The 19,026-nt window shown below is 41.3% G+C and overlaps 1 protein-coding gene across 1 annotated transcript in view; it reads left to right on the top strand.

The window, feature by feature from the left end:
- LOC120057072 (protein EURL homolog) overlaps positions 1-18,779 on the top strand; it is a 61,383-nt gene extending 42,604 nt beyond the window's left edge. Inside the window, exons 3-5 of the mRNA XM_039005462.1 lie at positions 3,229-3,762; positions 12,081-12,143; positions 16,667-18,779. Coding sequence (XP_038861390.1) covers positions 3,229-3,762; positions 12,081-12,143; positions 16,667-16,842 — 773 coding nt within the window. The 3' untranslated portion in view covers positions 16,843-18,779. The remainder of the gene's footprint in view (positions 1-3,228; positions 3,763-12,080; positions 12,144-16,666) is intronic.
- Positions 18,780-19,026: the final 247 nt, after the last annotated feature.

The raw sequence follows: 19,026 nt of genomic DNA, 5'->3' as shown, positions 1-19,026 counted from the left end.
ATGCCACTGACAACATCTTCCGTCCCGCACTGCCGCAGAGACAAAGCGTGTGTTTTGGATGATGGATGAAACTTTTCGAATAATCACAGCGAGTCTATTTAAATATAAACATTGAGTGTCATGGTCGGTACACCTGCGTTTTCCAGAATGCAACACATTTTTTCCCTGTGTAAAAAATAAATAAATAATAAATCCAGTGTGGAAAACGCAGAATTCTGAATGGATCATGTCTCTCTCTGCTTCCTTAGCCTCTGGGATTAGCTGTAGCATTTCAGGTTGGAGTTACTTACTCACCATATAGCATGATGACAGATCATTCCTCATGTAATATTTACCTTCCCTATATATGGTTCCTTTTAGCTTTTACTTAGACAGCGTTCAATCCAAACAGGAGTTACTCACTGATCGTTCCTCTGCTATCTATGCTCCCTTTGCTTTTACTCAGACACCATTCAAACAGGAGTCTGACTCTGACGGCATGGTGAATGTTTTGCACAATGCTTGGATGATGAGGCTGCTCTGTGGCTTTGTTTCTTTGAAGGCTAGGTAAACGGCTTGAACCGAAGATGTGCTAAAGCTAACAAAAGGATGATTCACAGGCCAGTGTTCTGTGTTCACACACGCCTGTTGCTCATCAGCTGCAGTGTTATGCTGCTGCTTATTTCCCTGACGAGTTGACTGCCACTGTCTGAGATGTTTACTCACCGCTGAATTGTGTTTGTGTTCCTGTTTGTGTGACAGAAAGAGTATTGCTAGCCAATATCCATAGCTGCTTAGCTCTGGGCTGGTACACTGCTGGTTGTGGGCCTGTGATTTGACCGTTGGGACTGTTTTTTAAATTTATTTTATTTGTAATTTAAATAGGACAGACCCGTCAGTAGTCGATGCCTGATTTATCTGATCGGGCTTAAGGCATTGCTCTTGGCTGGGCGGCTTATGGAGAACCTGGTAACTGCTGAGCAGGTTGGGTTTTTAGGGAATGTTCTGTAGCCAGCGACACAGACACAACACTGTCCCAGGTCAGCTATCCAAGCCTCAAGTATATAAGACTAATCCACCACAGAGCTGTCTCTCAGTGCTCAGGGTACACACACACACACACACACACACACACACACACACACACACACACTCTCTCTCTCTTACACACAGCCACACAAACACACACAATGATTGTATAGGCCAAATTGTTCTTAAACACAGTATGCTTGTTTAGTTTTTTTTTTTTTTACTTTACCTTGTGTGTCATGGGGTTGGTTAACACAAGCAAGTCAGCTATTGTGTCTTAAATCTTACGGCGTTGAACAACTTGATGCTTTCCTGCTTGCTTTTCTCTGTATTCTGTTACAGGCAGCCAAGCTGCTCGTTGTGTGAGTGAGCTAGGCTGGCTGAAGGTCTTCCTCTTTTTCTGGGATATGGCTTTAGTTAAGTGTGTCTTCCTGTTGTTGGCCCTGACATTAATGTAACACACCAGGAAATGACCTGATCATGTTGACCTGATTTAGTTTGTGCTCTCTCTTTTTTAAATCATTTTTCTTAAAGTTGAGGCTAATGCTTTCTGATGACTGATATGGGCTGAATCCTCACTTTGCATATTTAGAGTTATTGTATAAGACTAGTTCAATAGGCTAGTCATTTGGTGGTCATATGCCTTCTTACATCTCCTCTCTTTCCTAGAGGTGTGTGTGCGGTGAACCTACCTAACGAGCATCCGCTTTACTGCCTCTCACTGTGTCTTGACGTTGACTAATCCCCTAGTTTCATGTTCCAGCATGTCTGTCTGCGTGATAGAAATGTAGGCCAGGAGGAAAAATACTGAAGACAATGCTTGTACAAACACACCCACTAGCTTGCTTGCTAATTTGTTCTCACACACTGCATTCAGTGTTTACACCATTGCCAGTCCACAACACTGCCCCCAGGTTACTTTAAGGTGGTTTTTGACTTTGGGTGTGGTATATGTGGTAAATTATTCTGCATTTCTTCTGTATGTTAAGTGGGTTAGAGAGTGAATGGCCTCTTGCAGTCTGAGTTTAGGAAATGTTGTGGTATCCCAGGTGATCCTCTCACTCTGAGGAAGCTGGAGGCTCTGTTATTATGACTCAAATACCCTCACTCTCTGGAGAGCACACACCACAGCAGAGCAACTTCTCTTAAATAGTTACTCAATGAGATTCTTCAGAAGGATTTAAGTAATGTCAAAGCTTTTATCTTTGCAAAGATGGTAGCCTACTTGACAAAATTCAGCCTAGTGGGTATCTGTCCATTTAAGATGGGTAAATCTCTCCCAGCTCTGCTCTCTCCGTGGTTCAGAAGCCCACTATCCCCTAGACCAGGGCTGGCCTACCCTTTTCCTGGAGATCTACTGTCCTGTAGGTTTTCGGTCCAACCCTAATTGAGCATATCTGATTCAGCTAGTTAAGGTCTTGTTGAGCAGATAATTAGTAGAATCAGGTGTGTTAAATTAGGGCCTTTTAGGCTGCCTTCAATAGGTTCATTCAAAAAGAAAAAAAAAGAAATAGGTTAGTACTGTAAAACCGTTTATAGTTTTATGTCCTTTGAGAAAAACATCTAGAGCAGGAAATCATTTAAATATGCAGTGGTGCCTCCCGAGTGGCGCAGCGGTCTAAGGCACTGCATCGCAGTGTTGTGGCGTCACTACAGCCTGGGGTTCGATCCCAGGGTGTGTAACAACCGGCCATGACTGGGAGTCCCATAGGGTGGCACACAATTGGCCCAGCGTCATCCGGGTTAGGAGAGGGTTTGGCCAGGTGGACTTTACTTGGCGCATCGCATTCTAGAGACTCCTTGTGGCGGGCCGGGCGCCTGCAGGCTGACACTCGGTTGTTAGCTAAACGGTGTTTCCTCCGATACATTGGTGCAGCTGGCTTCCGTGTTAAGAAGTGCGGCTTGGCGGGTCATGTTTCGGAGGGTGCATGACTTGACCTTCGCCTCTCCCGAGCCCGTTGGGGAGTTGCAGCAATGAGACAAGATCGTAATCACGAAATTGGGGCGATAAAGGGGGTAAGAATTACAAAAAAAGAAGACAAATATCTTTAGTGGCTTGACTTTGAAAAAAGAGCAAAGCCAACAGTACCTCATTTCAGTTCTTAGCCCTCTGTTTCCTAGCAATGTATCAAATGCTTTGATGTACATATAGCATTGATTGCCAAACAGAACATGTAACTAATTGTCTTCTTTAACTGATTGCTCTCTCCCTCCCTCCAGGTGTGTCTCATGCCACCCTCCTGCACACCAAATCCCTACGAGGCCACCGGGAGTGTTTTGAGAAGTACCACCTCATTGCCAACCAGAAGCTGTCCCGCTCCAAGGTCTCCCGCAGTCCCTACGAGGGCATGAAGCTGGCCCTTAGCCAGAAGATCAGCCGCATCGTGCAGTACGCTCAGAACAAAGACTCTGTCAGCTCAGAGGGGAGTCCTGGCCGCCGGGGGGGCAAGCACCAGCTCCTCTGCTACAGCCAGAATGGAGACCGTAAACTACTGCCCCAGTCGGACACCCAGGTGCCCCGCTACACCCCACGCTGGAACCAGGGGATGGGGGCAGGAGGGCTGCCGGACTACGCCACGGGCATGCTGGAGTGCCACTCGAACGAGGAGCTGGGGCTACTGGAGGACGTGCGCGGCCTCGGGGCCCTGTGGGGGGTCACAGGGAGGAGGGGCCTTCTTCACTGCAGCCACAGCCAGTCTTCTGGAGGAGACCACCAGACACTGCATTCAAACAATGGTCACAGAGGAGACGAGTGTGAGTTCGCAGTCAGCCTCATTTACTTTACACCACAAACAGTAACTAGCCTTCCTCCATTCCTAAAACACCACACTGGTTGTGGTCAGATTCTCTCTACCCCTCTATTCTCCAGAAGTGTGCTTTCGTTCACTCCCCCCATGGATTAAAAGCATTGCATTGGTGTAACATAAGCGTGGCTAGATGGAGCCTCGCGGAAAGAGTGCACCATTTTAGGAGAAGGGTAGATAAGTCAGACTATAGCCAGAGTGTTATTTAGCTGGTTTCTGAGCCTCTATAGGCTCCTCGTGAACTAGGCTTCCCTAAAATGGGAAGCCTGGGGAAGTTCCATGGAAGAAATCCTCTAAAGAGGGGTCAGAACCCGCCGTAAATCTGTGACGCCTCGCAACACGTCAAACCAATCAAATGTCTTGTTTGGGTGGCTGCTCCGAAGATGCTCACCAGATTAGTGCTCTAGGAGCAGCAGTGTGTGAGGACTAAACATTTCAACAAAACAAGCACTGGTGACAAAACATTTTAGAACCGTTTTTGCAGCACACTGGTTTTCACAGCATTTCACTGTTATTTCGAGATGAGCTAAAGCTGCAGCAAGAGGTGAGAAATGGTCTACAATGCTGGCCATATCAATATTTTGACATTTCTGAAGTGATATTTGGCTGTAAAGGCTAGCATTAGGGACAAGTAGCTAGCCACGATGAGGTTCGTTTTGAGAAAAGTCAGCCAACCTTGTAAACTACCTAGGTATAACTAGCTAGCTAGCTACTATATAGCCAACAAAATGTGAATAAGCATATTATTGATCTGAAAGGCTAGCTGTGTTAGGCCAGTTGCTAGCTTATCCAGGGTCAGTGATACATAGAGCAACCATGTATTGTATCTCTAAGGGAAATGCAATTTTGCTCAAATGAATTAAATTAAATTAACCTCATTAAATGTTAACTGTAATGCTGATCTCCAGTAGCCTAATTGTCATCTCCTTATTTTTATATACTGTAACTAAATTACAAGGGTTGGATTTGCACTGAATGTTATATGTCAGCGCTTAAAAGGCATGTACAGCGTCTGGTATATGGTTGGCCTCCTATACATCGTCTATTGTTATGGTATCAGTTGAAATTGAGAGCTTAGTTTAGTTTAACTTGTAAACAATGTGTGAGTGTAGCTAATCTCTGCATCAGATGCCCATAAGGCCAGTAATGTCATCATACTGTAGGCTTATTGCTGTATTGGCGATGCATGCCATATGATAAGCTGCAGATTGGATTCACAGAGCTGATATACTGAGAGAGAGTGACAATCAAATAAAACAGATTGGAGATCTTACAACATTTTAGAATACAACACCGACATGTTAGAGACAGAACCCTTTCCCCTCTTTATTGCAGGATTGTGATGTGGTTAATCAACATTGACATTAGTTCATTTTGAATAATAGTTTAAGAATTAAAACAAGTTCAAACACTCGCTTCACTTCAAAGAATCAACACTTCATCGCTTCAAAATGTACACATACGTGAACTTGTATGTAAAGATTAGACATCTTAGTCTAAATAACAATAGATAATTGAGTAGTAACATGTCAGCTATTATTACTAAAGCATAATTTCAGGTGAACCAAAAAAACTCCATACAAGCGGTGGCCAACCTTGCTCAACTGATCCCTGATCTACTGGGTGAGCAGACTTCTATTCCAGCCCAGCAATGGCACACTTGATTATGAACTCTTTAGATTTGATAAGTTGAATCCTGGTGTGTTAATGCTGGGCTGAAACAGAACCCTGCTACACCCAGCAGACCTCCAGCAGGGTTGTCCTGCTCCAATTGAAATAGGTTTATACATTGTGTGATGTTTCACTATTTTTGTATACCACATATACACATTTGCTAACATAGGCCTACACGCATAACCAATGGCATATAGGATATACCCTTAGTTTCTTGTGACATTCATTGGGACCTCTCTTCATATGCAAACAGGCTTTTACAGCTTTCCATGTCTGAGGACAGAAAACATCACAAGAAACAGTCTTCATTTTATTTAAATTAGACAGCACTGAATATGATGTTGCTATTATCTCTCTGTCCTCAAAGTTTTCCCCTCTGGAACTGGAGAATCTTTTCATAATATCCTCCCACAAAATGACCTGCCCTTTCCAGTAGCCTACACACTCCCTTTACTGTAGCTGGAGCTGCAATTTCACCCTCTCATGTAGTGTTGCACGGTATACTGAAATTTCGGTACTTTTTTGATACTAGAACATGAAAAGTGGTTCGGTACTATAATTTTTGTTGCTTCAGGTACTTCTGTCAAATGTGTCTCACAGATCAAGCCTGTCTATCAGAGCAGTCAACCCCTTATTATAGCTCGCACCGTGCATGCTCCACTTACTCATTGCTAGCCTGCACTGGGAATCTGAGCTGCATCATGTTAACTTTGTGCAGCATGAGGGGAGCTAACTCTTGAGTAATGCGACACGGCATGTAGAAATGTTGGGACTGTTAATTACTGTTCGCAAAACAATGTCTATATAGGCTAAAATACTTTAAAAATGGAAGAAGATACTGGTAGCTTCCAGCTTTGTAGGCTAACTTTCCTTGCTAACCATAATGCAAAATATGCCAATTTCAAAGTTGATTGCCCACAAAAACTTTTCATGCACTTATTCAGTCTCTCTCACATCTCTCCCAAATATGATATTTTATGCAAATGTTGTTGATCAGTACAATAAAATTAAGTCCCAACTGGAAGGGGAAAAGATTGTTTCATCTGTAGCCCCATGAAATCAGCCAAAACAAGCTCAACTCAATACATGCACACACCTATTGAATATGCATTCATCTGTATTGTGGACAGGCCTAGGCAACATCTTGATTTACCCAGTTTATCAATAGAGATTTACCATTCAAATAAATGATTACCATTATGTAGTTAGATTTGGTAAAAACAAAGTCAAATTGATTGTATATTTGTATAATTGATTCATTGATGCATACATGACTGTCTCTGATTTTTTTTTTTAATGTAATGATATTGAACTCAAAAGATGCAAGACAGTTGAACAGAGCAGTAGCTAAGTTTATCTGTCTGGACCAATTGCAATTTTGTGCCTTCTTTTTTTGGCGTGGTTTTGGTATGGAGTATTGTGACGATATTGAGTATTGTGATACTCAACCTGGTAGCGGTATCGAAGTCAAAATTCTGGTGTTGTGACAACTACTTCTATAACTGTTATCTACAAATGCATTTGGAGGCTGTTTTTAATTGACAATGATTACATCAAGATAGTTAGCTAGCTGATGACATTTAGCCTACAAAGTCGTTGTTGTAGCCAGCTATCTAGCTAATAATGAATAGTTTAACATAAAAAATAAAATAAAAATGTATTTACTTACTTGAATAGCTACTCCCACTGCCTTGTTTTTTGGGTCCTTAAAAAAAATCTAAGTAATGGGCAATCTTCAAGATATTTTCAGTGTCAGCAAAGCGCAGCTATGTGGACAGAACAAATTGAGACGAATGGAGAAGTCACCAGAGTGGCTTAAAACGTTTTGTGACGTTTGACTTTACCAGTGTAATCCACTTTCAATTTCAATAAATATAAATCGCAGAATGTTGGCCACACTTGATAACTTTAAACTAGAATAGACAACAACTACCCGGACGGAAAACAGTGATGCACATAAAACACATCACCCCTTCTACGGGCGTGTGGGGGAGGGTTCTTGAAAGATAACATCCAATAAAAATTTTGCCGCGGACCATTCAACACGTTTTTGGAATACAAAATTCCTCAGACCTCCGAGGGAGGCGTGACAAAGACGTGTATTTGGAGATAGGACCACGCGAGACCAGAGCCTCTGAAGACTGGCATTGAATGGGAGGAGGGATGTTGAAAAGGGAGGGAAACAGATGGGATGCAACGCACCCCTTTCTTTCCTCTCTTATCTGTTCTCTGTGATCTTTGTTATATGGAGTCTGCTATCTCTTCCATTTCCCCTACTCATTAATGGCGGACAAGACAATGTAGTGACGCAGGCCAGGGCCCAGTTTTTAGTACATCCTCACACATTCCTCTTCAGCCACCACTCTCCCTCCTTTCCCCACACCACCACACTCTCTCTTTGTCCAGAGAAAAGTTCTTCTTAGTCCTACCTCATAAAGTGTCCTTGGGTTCTCCATGCCCTGTCACAGCACCAGGTTTGTTTGTGCCTGCTACACGCCCTCTTGGAGAGAGGATGAATCTCTCAAGGACGCTGGCGCTTTCAGGTTGTTTATAGAATTCCATTCCTTTGTAAATTATGACAGTAACTTTCAGACCCTTAGCTTTTCTCTCTCTGTTTCTGCGTAGTTTGTTGTTGCTATGCAACAAAGGCCCGATTCAGACTTAAGAAATGTACGCCTTTTCTATGCACTTCTCAGTAGTTGGTATTCAGACCTACCTTATGCAGGTGCGTAACGGGCTTTGCAGGTGTGGTTCCCTTGTGCACGCTGAATATATGTAATTCAACAGCTGAAAACCCTCCTACTTGCTGTCCAAAGATTTAGTGGTGTTTTCATTCTATAGGGTTTTCAGTACATTTAGCTAAAGCCATCCCTTTAAATTTGGTTTACCTTTTAATTCTAATTGTCTCGATAGACTTTTCTCGATTCCTCCGAATATTACGGATCAATGAAAGAAAGCCATGTAATACACACATTCGTGTCCTTTTCAGCACCAATTGGTAGATAAAAAATAAATAAATACTCTGATCATGTATATTATTTAGGGTTAGAATGTTGTTTTTCCCAGTTTGGAGAGCCTTTGCACACAATATATTGTTGAATCAAAAGTAGTAGTTTGATTCATCCTGAAAGTTGCCGTATTAAATTGTTCAATCCATGAAATATTAGGTGAGAAGTGTACAATAGGGGTTGATCAGTAGTCCTATATATCTACCTGACTAATCAGCACTAATCATGGAACTGTGATGACAACAGTCCAGCCATCATGAAACATGCTCCAGGTTTGCTGCTACATATGGTCTGCGTTCCATAATGATTAAAATAGGCTACATGTCCCAAATTATTGCACAACTTGTAATATGTTAGCCTAATATGATCCACTATTGCTAGCGATCCTCAGGAACAACCACACGAACGTGAGAGAGGAGAGAAAGGTAAACTAACAATGGAATGGAATGATGCAAAATGTAAGGAAACTAAAACTAAAGTGACAGTTATAAATGTATATGGGAATAACTGACGGTGACTCCCAATTTAACACACTATCGATTTTGTTAAATACAGTGAAAAGTCTGGGCATACAGTTGAAGTCGGAAGTTTACTTACACTTAGGTTGGAGTAATTTAAAACTCGTTTTTCAACCACACAACAAATTTCTTGTTAACCGACTTGACAAAACTATAGTTTGTTAGGACATCTACTTTGTCCATGACACAAGTAATTTTTCAAGCAAATGTTTACAGACATATTATTTAACTTATAATTCACCGTATCACAATTCCAGTGGGTCAGAAGTTTACATACACTAAGTTGACTGTGCCTTTTAAACAGCATGGAAAGTTCCAGAAAATGATGTCATGGCTTTAGAAGCTTCTGATTGACTCAAATTATGTAAATTAGCCTATTGGAGGTGTACCTGTGGATGTATTTCAAGGCCTACCTTCAAACTCAGTGCCTCTTTGCTTGACATCATGGGGAAATCAAAAGAAATCAGCCAAAATAATTGTGGACTGGTTCATCCTTGGGAGCAATTTCCAAACGCTGAAGGTACCACGTTCATCTGTACAAACAATAGTATGCAAGTATAAACACCATGGGACCACGTAGCCGTCAAACCGCTCAGGAAGGAGACGTGTTCTGTCTCCTAGAGATGAACGTACTTTGGTGCAAATCAATCCCAGAACAACAGCAAAGGACCTTGTGAAGATGCTGGAGGAAACGGGTACAAAAGTATCTATATCCACAGTAAAATGAGTCCTATATCGACATAACCTGAAAAACTGCTCAACAAGGAAGAAGCCACTGCTCCAAAACCGCCATAAAAAAGCCAGACTACGGTTTGCAACTGCACATGGGGATAAAGATCGTACTTTTTGGAGAAATGTCCTCTGGTCTGATGAAACAAAAATATAACTGTTTGGCCATAATGACCATCGTTATGTTTGGAGGAAAAAGGGAGAAGCTTGCAAGCTGAAGAACACCATCCCAACCGTGAAGCACGGGGGTGGCAGCATCATGTTGTGTGGGTGCTTTGCTGCAGGAGGTACTGGTGCATTTCACAAAATAGATCATGAGGCATCATGAGGAAAATTGTGGATGTATTGAAGCAACATCTCAAGACATCAGTTAAGAAGTTAAAGCTTGGTCGCAAATGGGTCTTCCAAATGGACAATGACCCCAAGCATACATCCAAAGTTGTGGCAAAATGGCTTAAGCTCAACAAAGTCAAGGTATTGGAGTGACCATCACAAAGCCCTGACCTCAAACCTATAGAAAATTTGTGGGCAGAACTGAAAATGCCTGTGTGAGCAAGGAGGCCTACAAACCTGACTCAGGTACACCAGCTCTGTCAGGAGGAATGGGCCAAAATTCACCCAACTTATTGTGGGAAGCTCGTGGAAGTCTACCCCAAATGTTTGACCCAAGTTAAACAATTTAACGGCAATGCTACCAAATACTAATTGAGTGTATGTAAGCTTCTGACACACTGGGAATGTGATGAAAGAAATAAAAGCTGAAATATATCATTTTCTCTCCTATTATTCTGACATTTCACATTCTTAAAATAAAGCGGTGATCCTAACTGACCTAAGACAGGGAATTGTTACTAGGCTAAAATGTCAGGAATTGTCAAAAACAGAGTTTAAATGTATTTGGCTAAGGTGTATGTAAACTTCTGATTTCAACTGTATAATTAAACCATTCTAGAAGTCATAAATCAACTTGGTAGTTTTGGCGCTATACTGTCATTTGCCATGGCTACAGAAGCCTATAGAGTACCACAGTACAAGTCATAATACCCATAAAACCTAGCGGTCAAACAGGGAAATGGTTCCAATCATTTCCCCACCATTTTTCCCATAGGGGATTTTAGAAACTTAAAATAAGGTCTGTTTTTTCGTGTAGGCTTACCCTGGCGTGACATTTTGATAACCATGTAAATCTCTCTAGGACAAGGTGACTTTTTTTATCAATATATTCAACCCCCCAAAATGAAAGCCACATTAGCAGCTAATTAGCATATCATAAAGAACTACAAATGCCATGATGATCTGGATAAGACTGCCAAATCGAGGAAAAGGTAAGAAGCTCTGGATTAACTATCTAATGTTCTCTAAATGTAGTAATTAATAAATAGGCAACATTTCTTTAAATGGAAAATTCAGAACTTGACACCATACCTGTTAGCAAAGGTGCCAGCTAGAGATGACGTGCAGAAGCTTGCAGGGATTAGCATTTTTTAATCTGAGAGTAAATAGAGCCAAATATATTGATAAATCACCTTGTCCGAGAGAGATTTACATGGTTATCAAAACATGACGCCAGGGTAAGCCTTCACGAAACACAGCCCTTATTTTAAGTGTTTCTAAAAATGTCGTATGGGGAAAAAATGTATGGTGGGAAAATGATTGGAACCATTTCCTTGTTTGACCGCTAGGTTTTATGAGTATTATGACACCTCCACTGTGAGGCTCTATAGCTTGGGTCTCCAAATTCCTTCCCTTCAGGTTATAATACCAGCATTTCATAAACTCCGCTGTTAAAAAGCTGATATGTTGATATGCTTCAGTTTGCTGCCATATTATTGGTTTCACATTTGTCTCTAGCAATCAAAAGGTAAAATAGATCAACAATTGTAATTTATATTTTCAACCCGCTTAGCCAAACGGCTCACACATTCACCTAGCTCTTATCAATTGGTAAATTATTGCATGGAGAATGGTGTTATTTCTATCAGTAAAAAAATGAAGTAGATGTGGAACCGACAGGTTGCCCCACCTTGTTCATAATTTTATTGCACGTAAAGGTGGTGGAATTATGAGGGAATTAAGTCAAGGTCAGAATACAGTGTATCTGTAAACACACCTCCGCGACTCCTTAATTGCTTTGATATCCACCCCAAACTAATAGTTCAGAATACGTGTAGAGTGAAAAGTGCATAAAGGGGGAATTACGTTCCATTTATGCATGCTTACCTCGGGTCGGAATCCCCCCCAGTGACTGGAGTTGCTTTAGTTGGTTCATTTATTTGATCAAACATGCCATGTTGTGTTGCTCTTGTTTTGTGACCCAATCTGTGTGTTTTATCTTCCAGTGATTAAAATGAGTGTGGACGAGCTTCACCAGCTGAATGGGCAGCTGCTGCTACAGATTCAAAGTAAGAGACACTTTCATAGCCATCTATTGAAGTTAACTGTGAACAGATGTCTAAATTATTCCTTTGCATTAATCATCTATAGAGGAGTGCTTTAGTGCATGCATGGGTTTTAAGTCTCTTGTTTTAAATGCTTGTAAATGTCCATAAATGGATGGAACTGAATGTGCCTCATTAGTGTTTTCTTGCATCTCTTCTATGCTGGTGTGTCTTTGATGTGACGTTGTGTCTTTGTGAGGTGGTGTTATGTATTGGTAGTACTGCGTTGTCATCGCTGTCTGCACCTTCTGCTTAATCTGTTTGATTTGATTTCTGGGTGTGTGGTCCTTGGCCTGCATTGATCTCTTTGCTCTGTGTGTGTGTTTTTGTGAGAGAGTAGGGCTGTGGCTGGTGATTGTCAAGCAAATACAGTTGAAGTCGGAAGTTTACATACACTTTTGGTTGGAGACATTAAAACTCGTTTTTCAACCACTCCACAAATGTCTTGTTAACAAACTATAGTTTTGGCAAGTCAGTTAGGACATCTACTTTGTGCATCACACAAGTAATTTTTTCAACAATTGTATACAGATTATTTCACTTAAAATTCACTATCACAATTCCAGTGGGTCAGAAGTTTATATACACTAAGTTGACTGTGCCTTTCAAACAGCTTGGAAAATTCCAGAAAATGATGTCATGGCTTTAGAAGCTTCTGATAGGCTAATTTACATCATTTGAGTCAATTGGAGGTGTACCTGTGGATGTATTTCAAGGCCTACTTTCAAACTCAGTGCATCTTTGCTTGACATCATGGGAAAATCAAAAGAAATCAGCCAAGACCTCCAAAAAATATTGTAGACCTCCACAAGTCTGGTTCATCCTTGGGAGCAATTTCCAAATGCCTGAAGGTACCACGTTCATCTGTACAAACAATAGTACGCAAGTATAAACACCACAGGACCACGCAGCCGTCATACCGCTCAGGAAGGAGACGCGTTCTGTCTCCTAGAGATGAATGTACTTTGGTGCGAAAAGTGCAAATCAATCCCAGAACAACAGCAAAGGACCTTGTGAAGATGCTGGAGGAAACCGGTACAAAAGTATCTATATCCACAGTAAAACGAGACCTATATCGGCATAACCTGAAAGGCCGCTCAGCAAGGAAGAAGCCACTGCTCCAAAACTGCCATAAAAAAGCCAGACTACGGTTTGCGACTGCGCATGGGGACAAAGATTGCACTTTTTGGAGAAATGTCCTCTGGTCTGATGAAACAAAAATAGAACTGTTTGGCCATAATGACCATCGTTATGTTTGGAGGAAGAAGGGGGATGCTTGCAAGCCGAAGAGTACCATCCCAACCGTGAAGCACGGGGGTGGCAGCATCATGTTGTGTGGGTGCTTTGCTGCAGGAGGGCCTGGTGCACTTCATAAAATAGATGGCATCCTGAGGCAGGAAAATTATGTGGATATATTGAAGCAACATCTCAAAACATCAGTCAGGAAGTTAAAGCTTGGTCGCAAATGGGTCTTCCAAATGCACAATGACCCCAAGCATACTTCCAAAGTTGTGGCAAAATGGCTTAAGGACAACAAAGTCAAGGTATTGGAGTGGCCATCACAAAGCCCTGACCTCAATCCTATAGAAAATTTGTGGGCAGAACTGAAAAAGCGTGTGCGAGCAAGGAGGCCTGCAAACCTGACTGTTACACCATCTCTGTCAGGAGGAATGGGCCAAAATTCACCCAACTTATTGTGGGTAGCTTGTGGAAGACCACCCAAAACGTTTGACCCAAGTTAAACAATTTAAAGGCAATGCTACCAAATACTAATTGAGTGTATGTAAACTTCTGACCCACTGGGAATGTGATGAAAGAAATAAAAGCTGAAATAAATAATTCTCTCTACTATTATTCTGACATTTCATATTCTTAAAATAAAGTGGTGGTCCTGACTGACCTTAAACCGGGAATTTTTACGTGGATTAAATGTCAGGAATTGTGAAAAACTGAATTTAAATGTATTTGGCTAAGGTGTATGTAAACTTCCGACTTAAGCTGTAACTGCCGGTCTCACTGTAATTGACTGTAAATTAACATAAACATGTTTAGCATCTCCTGGCTTCCACGCATAGCTTACAAGCCACTGATGCAGACCTTTGGAACATCTACATTTAAAAAAAGTGTAAATCAATTTAATATAACCTACATCACCATCACAATAAATCTATGATTTATTTTAGACCGGTCTAAAAAACATGATTTGAAAAAAAATTAGTCTATTTCAGAAGAGCAGATAGCGTCCTCTGAGTTGTCCTTATGTTAGGACCTGATCTGGATATGCCGTATGGCTGTGGGCTACACTAATTCATTTAGCAGACAAGATTTGCTTAGAATTCCGTAGCATTCTTTTATTTTATTCTATAGTATGAAGAATAAAATTTAACATAGCTGAATGAAATAGAAAGTATATTTTCTCCATGCAATTTATGAGGGAGTGCACACGTGGCTATTCTGTGTTGAGAGGTTAACAAAGAAACAGGTCCTCTATATGCTTAATTTTGAGCTATTTAACTTTAGTTGTGATACAAATGTTGGGCTCTATGTTTTGATTTTTCATACATTATAAGGCTGCATGATGTGACTAATGATAATTTGAAAAAAAGTTGCATGAAAGGCATGAGCTCTGCTTTGTTTCATGCGCAGACTGCACTCACTTCATCAGTCTCTTATTCACAATTTGACAGGAACTTGATAAATCCTTGAATTTCCCAGCGGCAACCTCCATGCCTTTTGCGGCCAGTGGCCGCTGTGCCCCTGGGCTGAATATGATAATTATAATTCCCTTCTCCCGGCTGCTAATCGCGGTGCTCCGAAGTACCTCACTCACATGGCTCTCTCATATCTAAATTCTTATTAGCCAATGCCCGTCACGTGATCGCGACCTTCTCACAGCCATGTCAGCTCCAAAGTAGGCTGCAAGTGAAGACCGACACATCGGGGACGCAACTGCGTATGTGCCTATCAAATTCCGAGGCACGTATTGAAGAACTGTACACTTATTTTTTGTCAGCCAACAAGATGAGTAGGCCTAACAAACAGCAAAAGCTCTAGCCTATGTCAATTTACTATCCCCCATAGTACAAAAGTTGACATTCTGTGTGATAGATAAATAAATATTCCAAATATGGTCTGGGACAGTTGTGGGATGCGATAGATCCCAAATTAATGCAACCACTCGCATTTAAAAAAAACTTTTTAAAAGCAATGAGGCTGATGCAACCGATCAGAACGTTTAGCTTAAAATGTTGATAAACTATAAGGCTATTCCTTCACATTATAAGCGCAGCAATGAGCATACTGCGGGAAACCATCATTCTTAAAAGTGACCACAAATGCAATTATGCGTGTAATGCTTTATTACAAAGGTGCATTTTTATGGTGAAAATGATCTTCCCCAAACTTGAAGCTCACTCATGCGCCGCCTATGTATGCCAGGTAGGCTCTACACCCACCTGTTGTAAAGCGGATTAATGTGCTTAATTTTAAAAGTTATTTGGGCACTTTAGTTGTGATTCAAAGCTTGTCAAAACATATAGGCCTATGGGCTAGGCTACATGAGGTGTGCAACTATGATTAGAAAAAAAAGGCATGCACTGTTTCTTGCCTTACTGCACACGCTGGGCATCATTCACAAGTGATAATACATCATTCTCAAGTGATAGGCTAATAGTGACACCCATCAGACTATTCTTCATTTAATCTTGTCTTTACATATATCTGTGAAATTAGTTTTGATCTAAAATGGACCATTATCATGTACCTGTCTCAGAAAACAGGGTCAGGGGGAACAAATATGTAATCTATGGACTTAAATAGTGAATGAAGTACGCTTTTCCTGTGGTTCATTTTCATGCCAGCCAGGTAGGCTATACTCCTGTTGTAAAGCGGCAGGTAGGCTAGTGGTTAGAGTGTTGGGCCAGTAACCAAAAGGTTGCTGACAAGGTAAAATTCTGTCGTTCTGCCCCTGAACGAGGTTCATCATTGTAAATAAGAATTTGTTCTTAACTGACTTGCCTTGTTAAATTAAATAAAAAAGCGAAGCAATGTGCTTAATATTAGGAACGTTGAGAAATAAATATAGTAGGCATAGCCTATAGAAAGCTGATGGATCCTCTTATTTTTAATACAGGCCATCAACTCTGTTTTCTCACGCAATTGCATAGCCTATAGAAAAGTTGCGCAACGTAAGCTCATGGGCTTTTATGAAGTGTTTGATATGAATTTCTGATTACATTTGCATTGATGTCAGAGTGATTAGAGGGACAATAGAGTGCTGAGTACCAGGCAGTTAGCAAGTTTGGTAGGCTACTAATGACCATCGGCAGCATCAGAGCTTGGAGACCGTGACTAAACGGTCACGTGGAATTTGACTGTTAGCATGACTCGTGACCGTCGGTGTGGCGGTAATACTGTCACTGTAACATCCCTAAGAGAGAGACCCTGCACTGTACTAATCTCTGCTCTGTTTCCTCTCCCCTCTACAGAGGTGTTTGAGGAGCTGACAGTGGCTGTGCAGGAAAAAGACTCACTGGTGTCGGAACTGCATGTTCGTCACATCGCCATCGAGCAGCTCTTCAAGAACTGTGCCAAGCTGCCCTGGCTGCAGATCAGCCGGGCCGGGTCCGTGGTCAAGGCCAGCAGCAACGCCTCTGTGGAGTAAGGGGAGTCTGGGGATACATACCTGGCTGGTGACTGCCTCTCTCAGGGAGATGGCTGTTTCACTCCCAGGGCTAAAGACAGACTAACAGGATGGCCACTGTGTCCCGTGCCCTTTACATTGTATAAGACTTGTTGCGTGGTGTGGTTTCTCTCAGAAGAGTGAGGAATGGACATGGCCTCTCATCTGGTGCTCCAAGGCTTTCTGACTGCAGTACTTTGAAGAAGGGGCTCAGAGAAAGGCAATAAAATTAAAGGATCTTGGGATCCACTGACTTCCACATGGGAACTGTGGGTTGTTGAGCCTCGCTGTCGGTGGACCTGTTGCCTATGCAGACAAAGTATTTTGAAAGAATACCTATTCAGATTTGATACAGAATGACATGAGCGAGATCTTGTTTGAATACTGGTATATACTAGTAATTGCCAAAATAAAGGAAACACTTGAGTAAATGAAATAAAGTATATTGAAAGCAGGCAGGGCTCTAAAGTCAGATTCGCTAGCATCATGGTTGCACTATTACAACAGTGAAAACAGCTTGCTTCTAGCTCAACCGGGTCAAAAGATCTGACCAATTTTACAGGCACAACATTTTTATCTTCCTATAGCCGAGCGGATCGCCGGGACTGCATTTTAGATTCATAAACCATGTCGTGGGCCGTTCTAAAACTACTCATGCGTCGACGTTGTTAACCATTTGTTTATACTTTGTTCAGTCATGTTACCTTGTTCGCTAGCTAGCTAACAACCTGGTAACTTTACCAGTATATCCAAGCATTTGGGGGCACAGAAAGAAAGGAAAAGGGGTAGCTTCTTCAGGAGATCAGTGATCATAGCAGTGAATAAATGACAGATCTCTTGCATGTCAACATCACAAACCTCATGTTTTTAAAGAGACTGTGTACAATTTTCTATGTATGCATCTCAATAGGAAAATGCTGCTTTTACACAATATGTAGACAATTAATATTCCACAAATTACTTTAATGACAGGTATTCGTATCATCATTTTAGCTTTTATAATAAACAAATGTGTTTACAGTGTTCCATATTAGTTTCTAGGGCACAACGTGCTTCAGAAGTAGCTAGAATTCATAGGCTGCGTAATTCAGATTTTTTTTTTTCACTAATTGGTCTTTTGACCAATCAGATCAGCTCTGAAAAAGATCTGATGTGAAAAGATCTGATGTGATTGATCAAAAGAACAATAGGTGGAAAAAATATCAGAATTGGTCTGCCTGTGAAAATGTAGCAATATAGGCCCAATCTCAATCAACTTTTCTGGTGCTCCTAAATTTAATTTGGTGCTCCCAACTTTAAGTTACCAATGAAACATTTGAATTTAGAACCCTGAAAGCAGGTGCTTCCACACGCGTGTTTCCTGAGTTAATTAAGCAATTAACATCCTATCCCGTCATGTATAAACGGGATAGGATTTGTGAGTCGCTCTGGATAAGAGCGTCTGCTAAATGACTTAAATGTAAACATGCCCAGTTGACCATTACTTTGGCTAACATGGCTAGAAAAGGGGTGTCAAAGGTGCGTAGAGGGTTTAGTGTGGGTGGGTGTGTCTGTCAGTTACCAGAAGGGTATACTACAAAGCATGATCAAGGAGTTAGCCAGCTAACTTGTGTAAATGTTCTGAAATAACATTTTTTAGAAAGATACGCTTGATATGGGCATGGTCTAATTGACTCAACAACCAAAAACGCATATCTTAAGTTTAACTGTCTTAATGAACCAGAAAATCAATCATTATTTCTGGTTGTTTATCAAAGAGAGCTGGCTATCTCATTGATCCTGCTTTGTAGTATACCCCTCTGATCTCGACTCAATTGAAAACTTGTGGGAGATTCTGGAGCGGCGCCTGAGACGGCCTTTTTCACCACCATCAACAAAACACCAAATTATGGAATTTCTTGTGGAAGAATGGTGTTGCATCCCTCCAAAAGAGTTTCAGACACTTGTAGAATCTATGCCCAGGGGCATTGAAGCTGTTCTGGCGGCTCGTCGTGGCCCAACGCCCTATTAAGACATTGGTATTTCCTTTATTTTGGCAGTTACCTGTATCTAGCTGCAGTTTTCTTTTTACAATGACAGTTTTCATTTATGGAATTTCCTCATACTCTTTTACATTTACTTTTCTTTTTGTTATTTTAGTCACACCCATTTCCTCGCTCCTCCAGA

The sequence above is a fragment of the Salvelinus namaycush genome, chromosome 12 (assembly GCF_016432855.1).
Source record: "Salvelinus namaycush isolate Seneca chromosome 12, SaNama_1.0, whole genome shotgun sequence".
Taxonomy (NCBI): Eukaryota; Metazoa; Chordata; class Actinopteri; order Salmoniformes; family Salmonidae; genus Salvelinus; species Salvelinus namaycush.
Note: the sequence above shows the minus strand (reverse complement) of the source record. Positions and strands in the feature narration are given on the sequence as shown.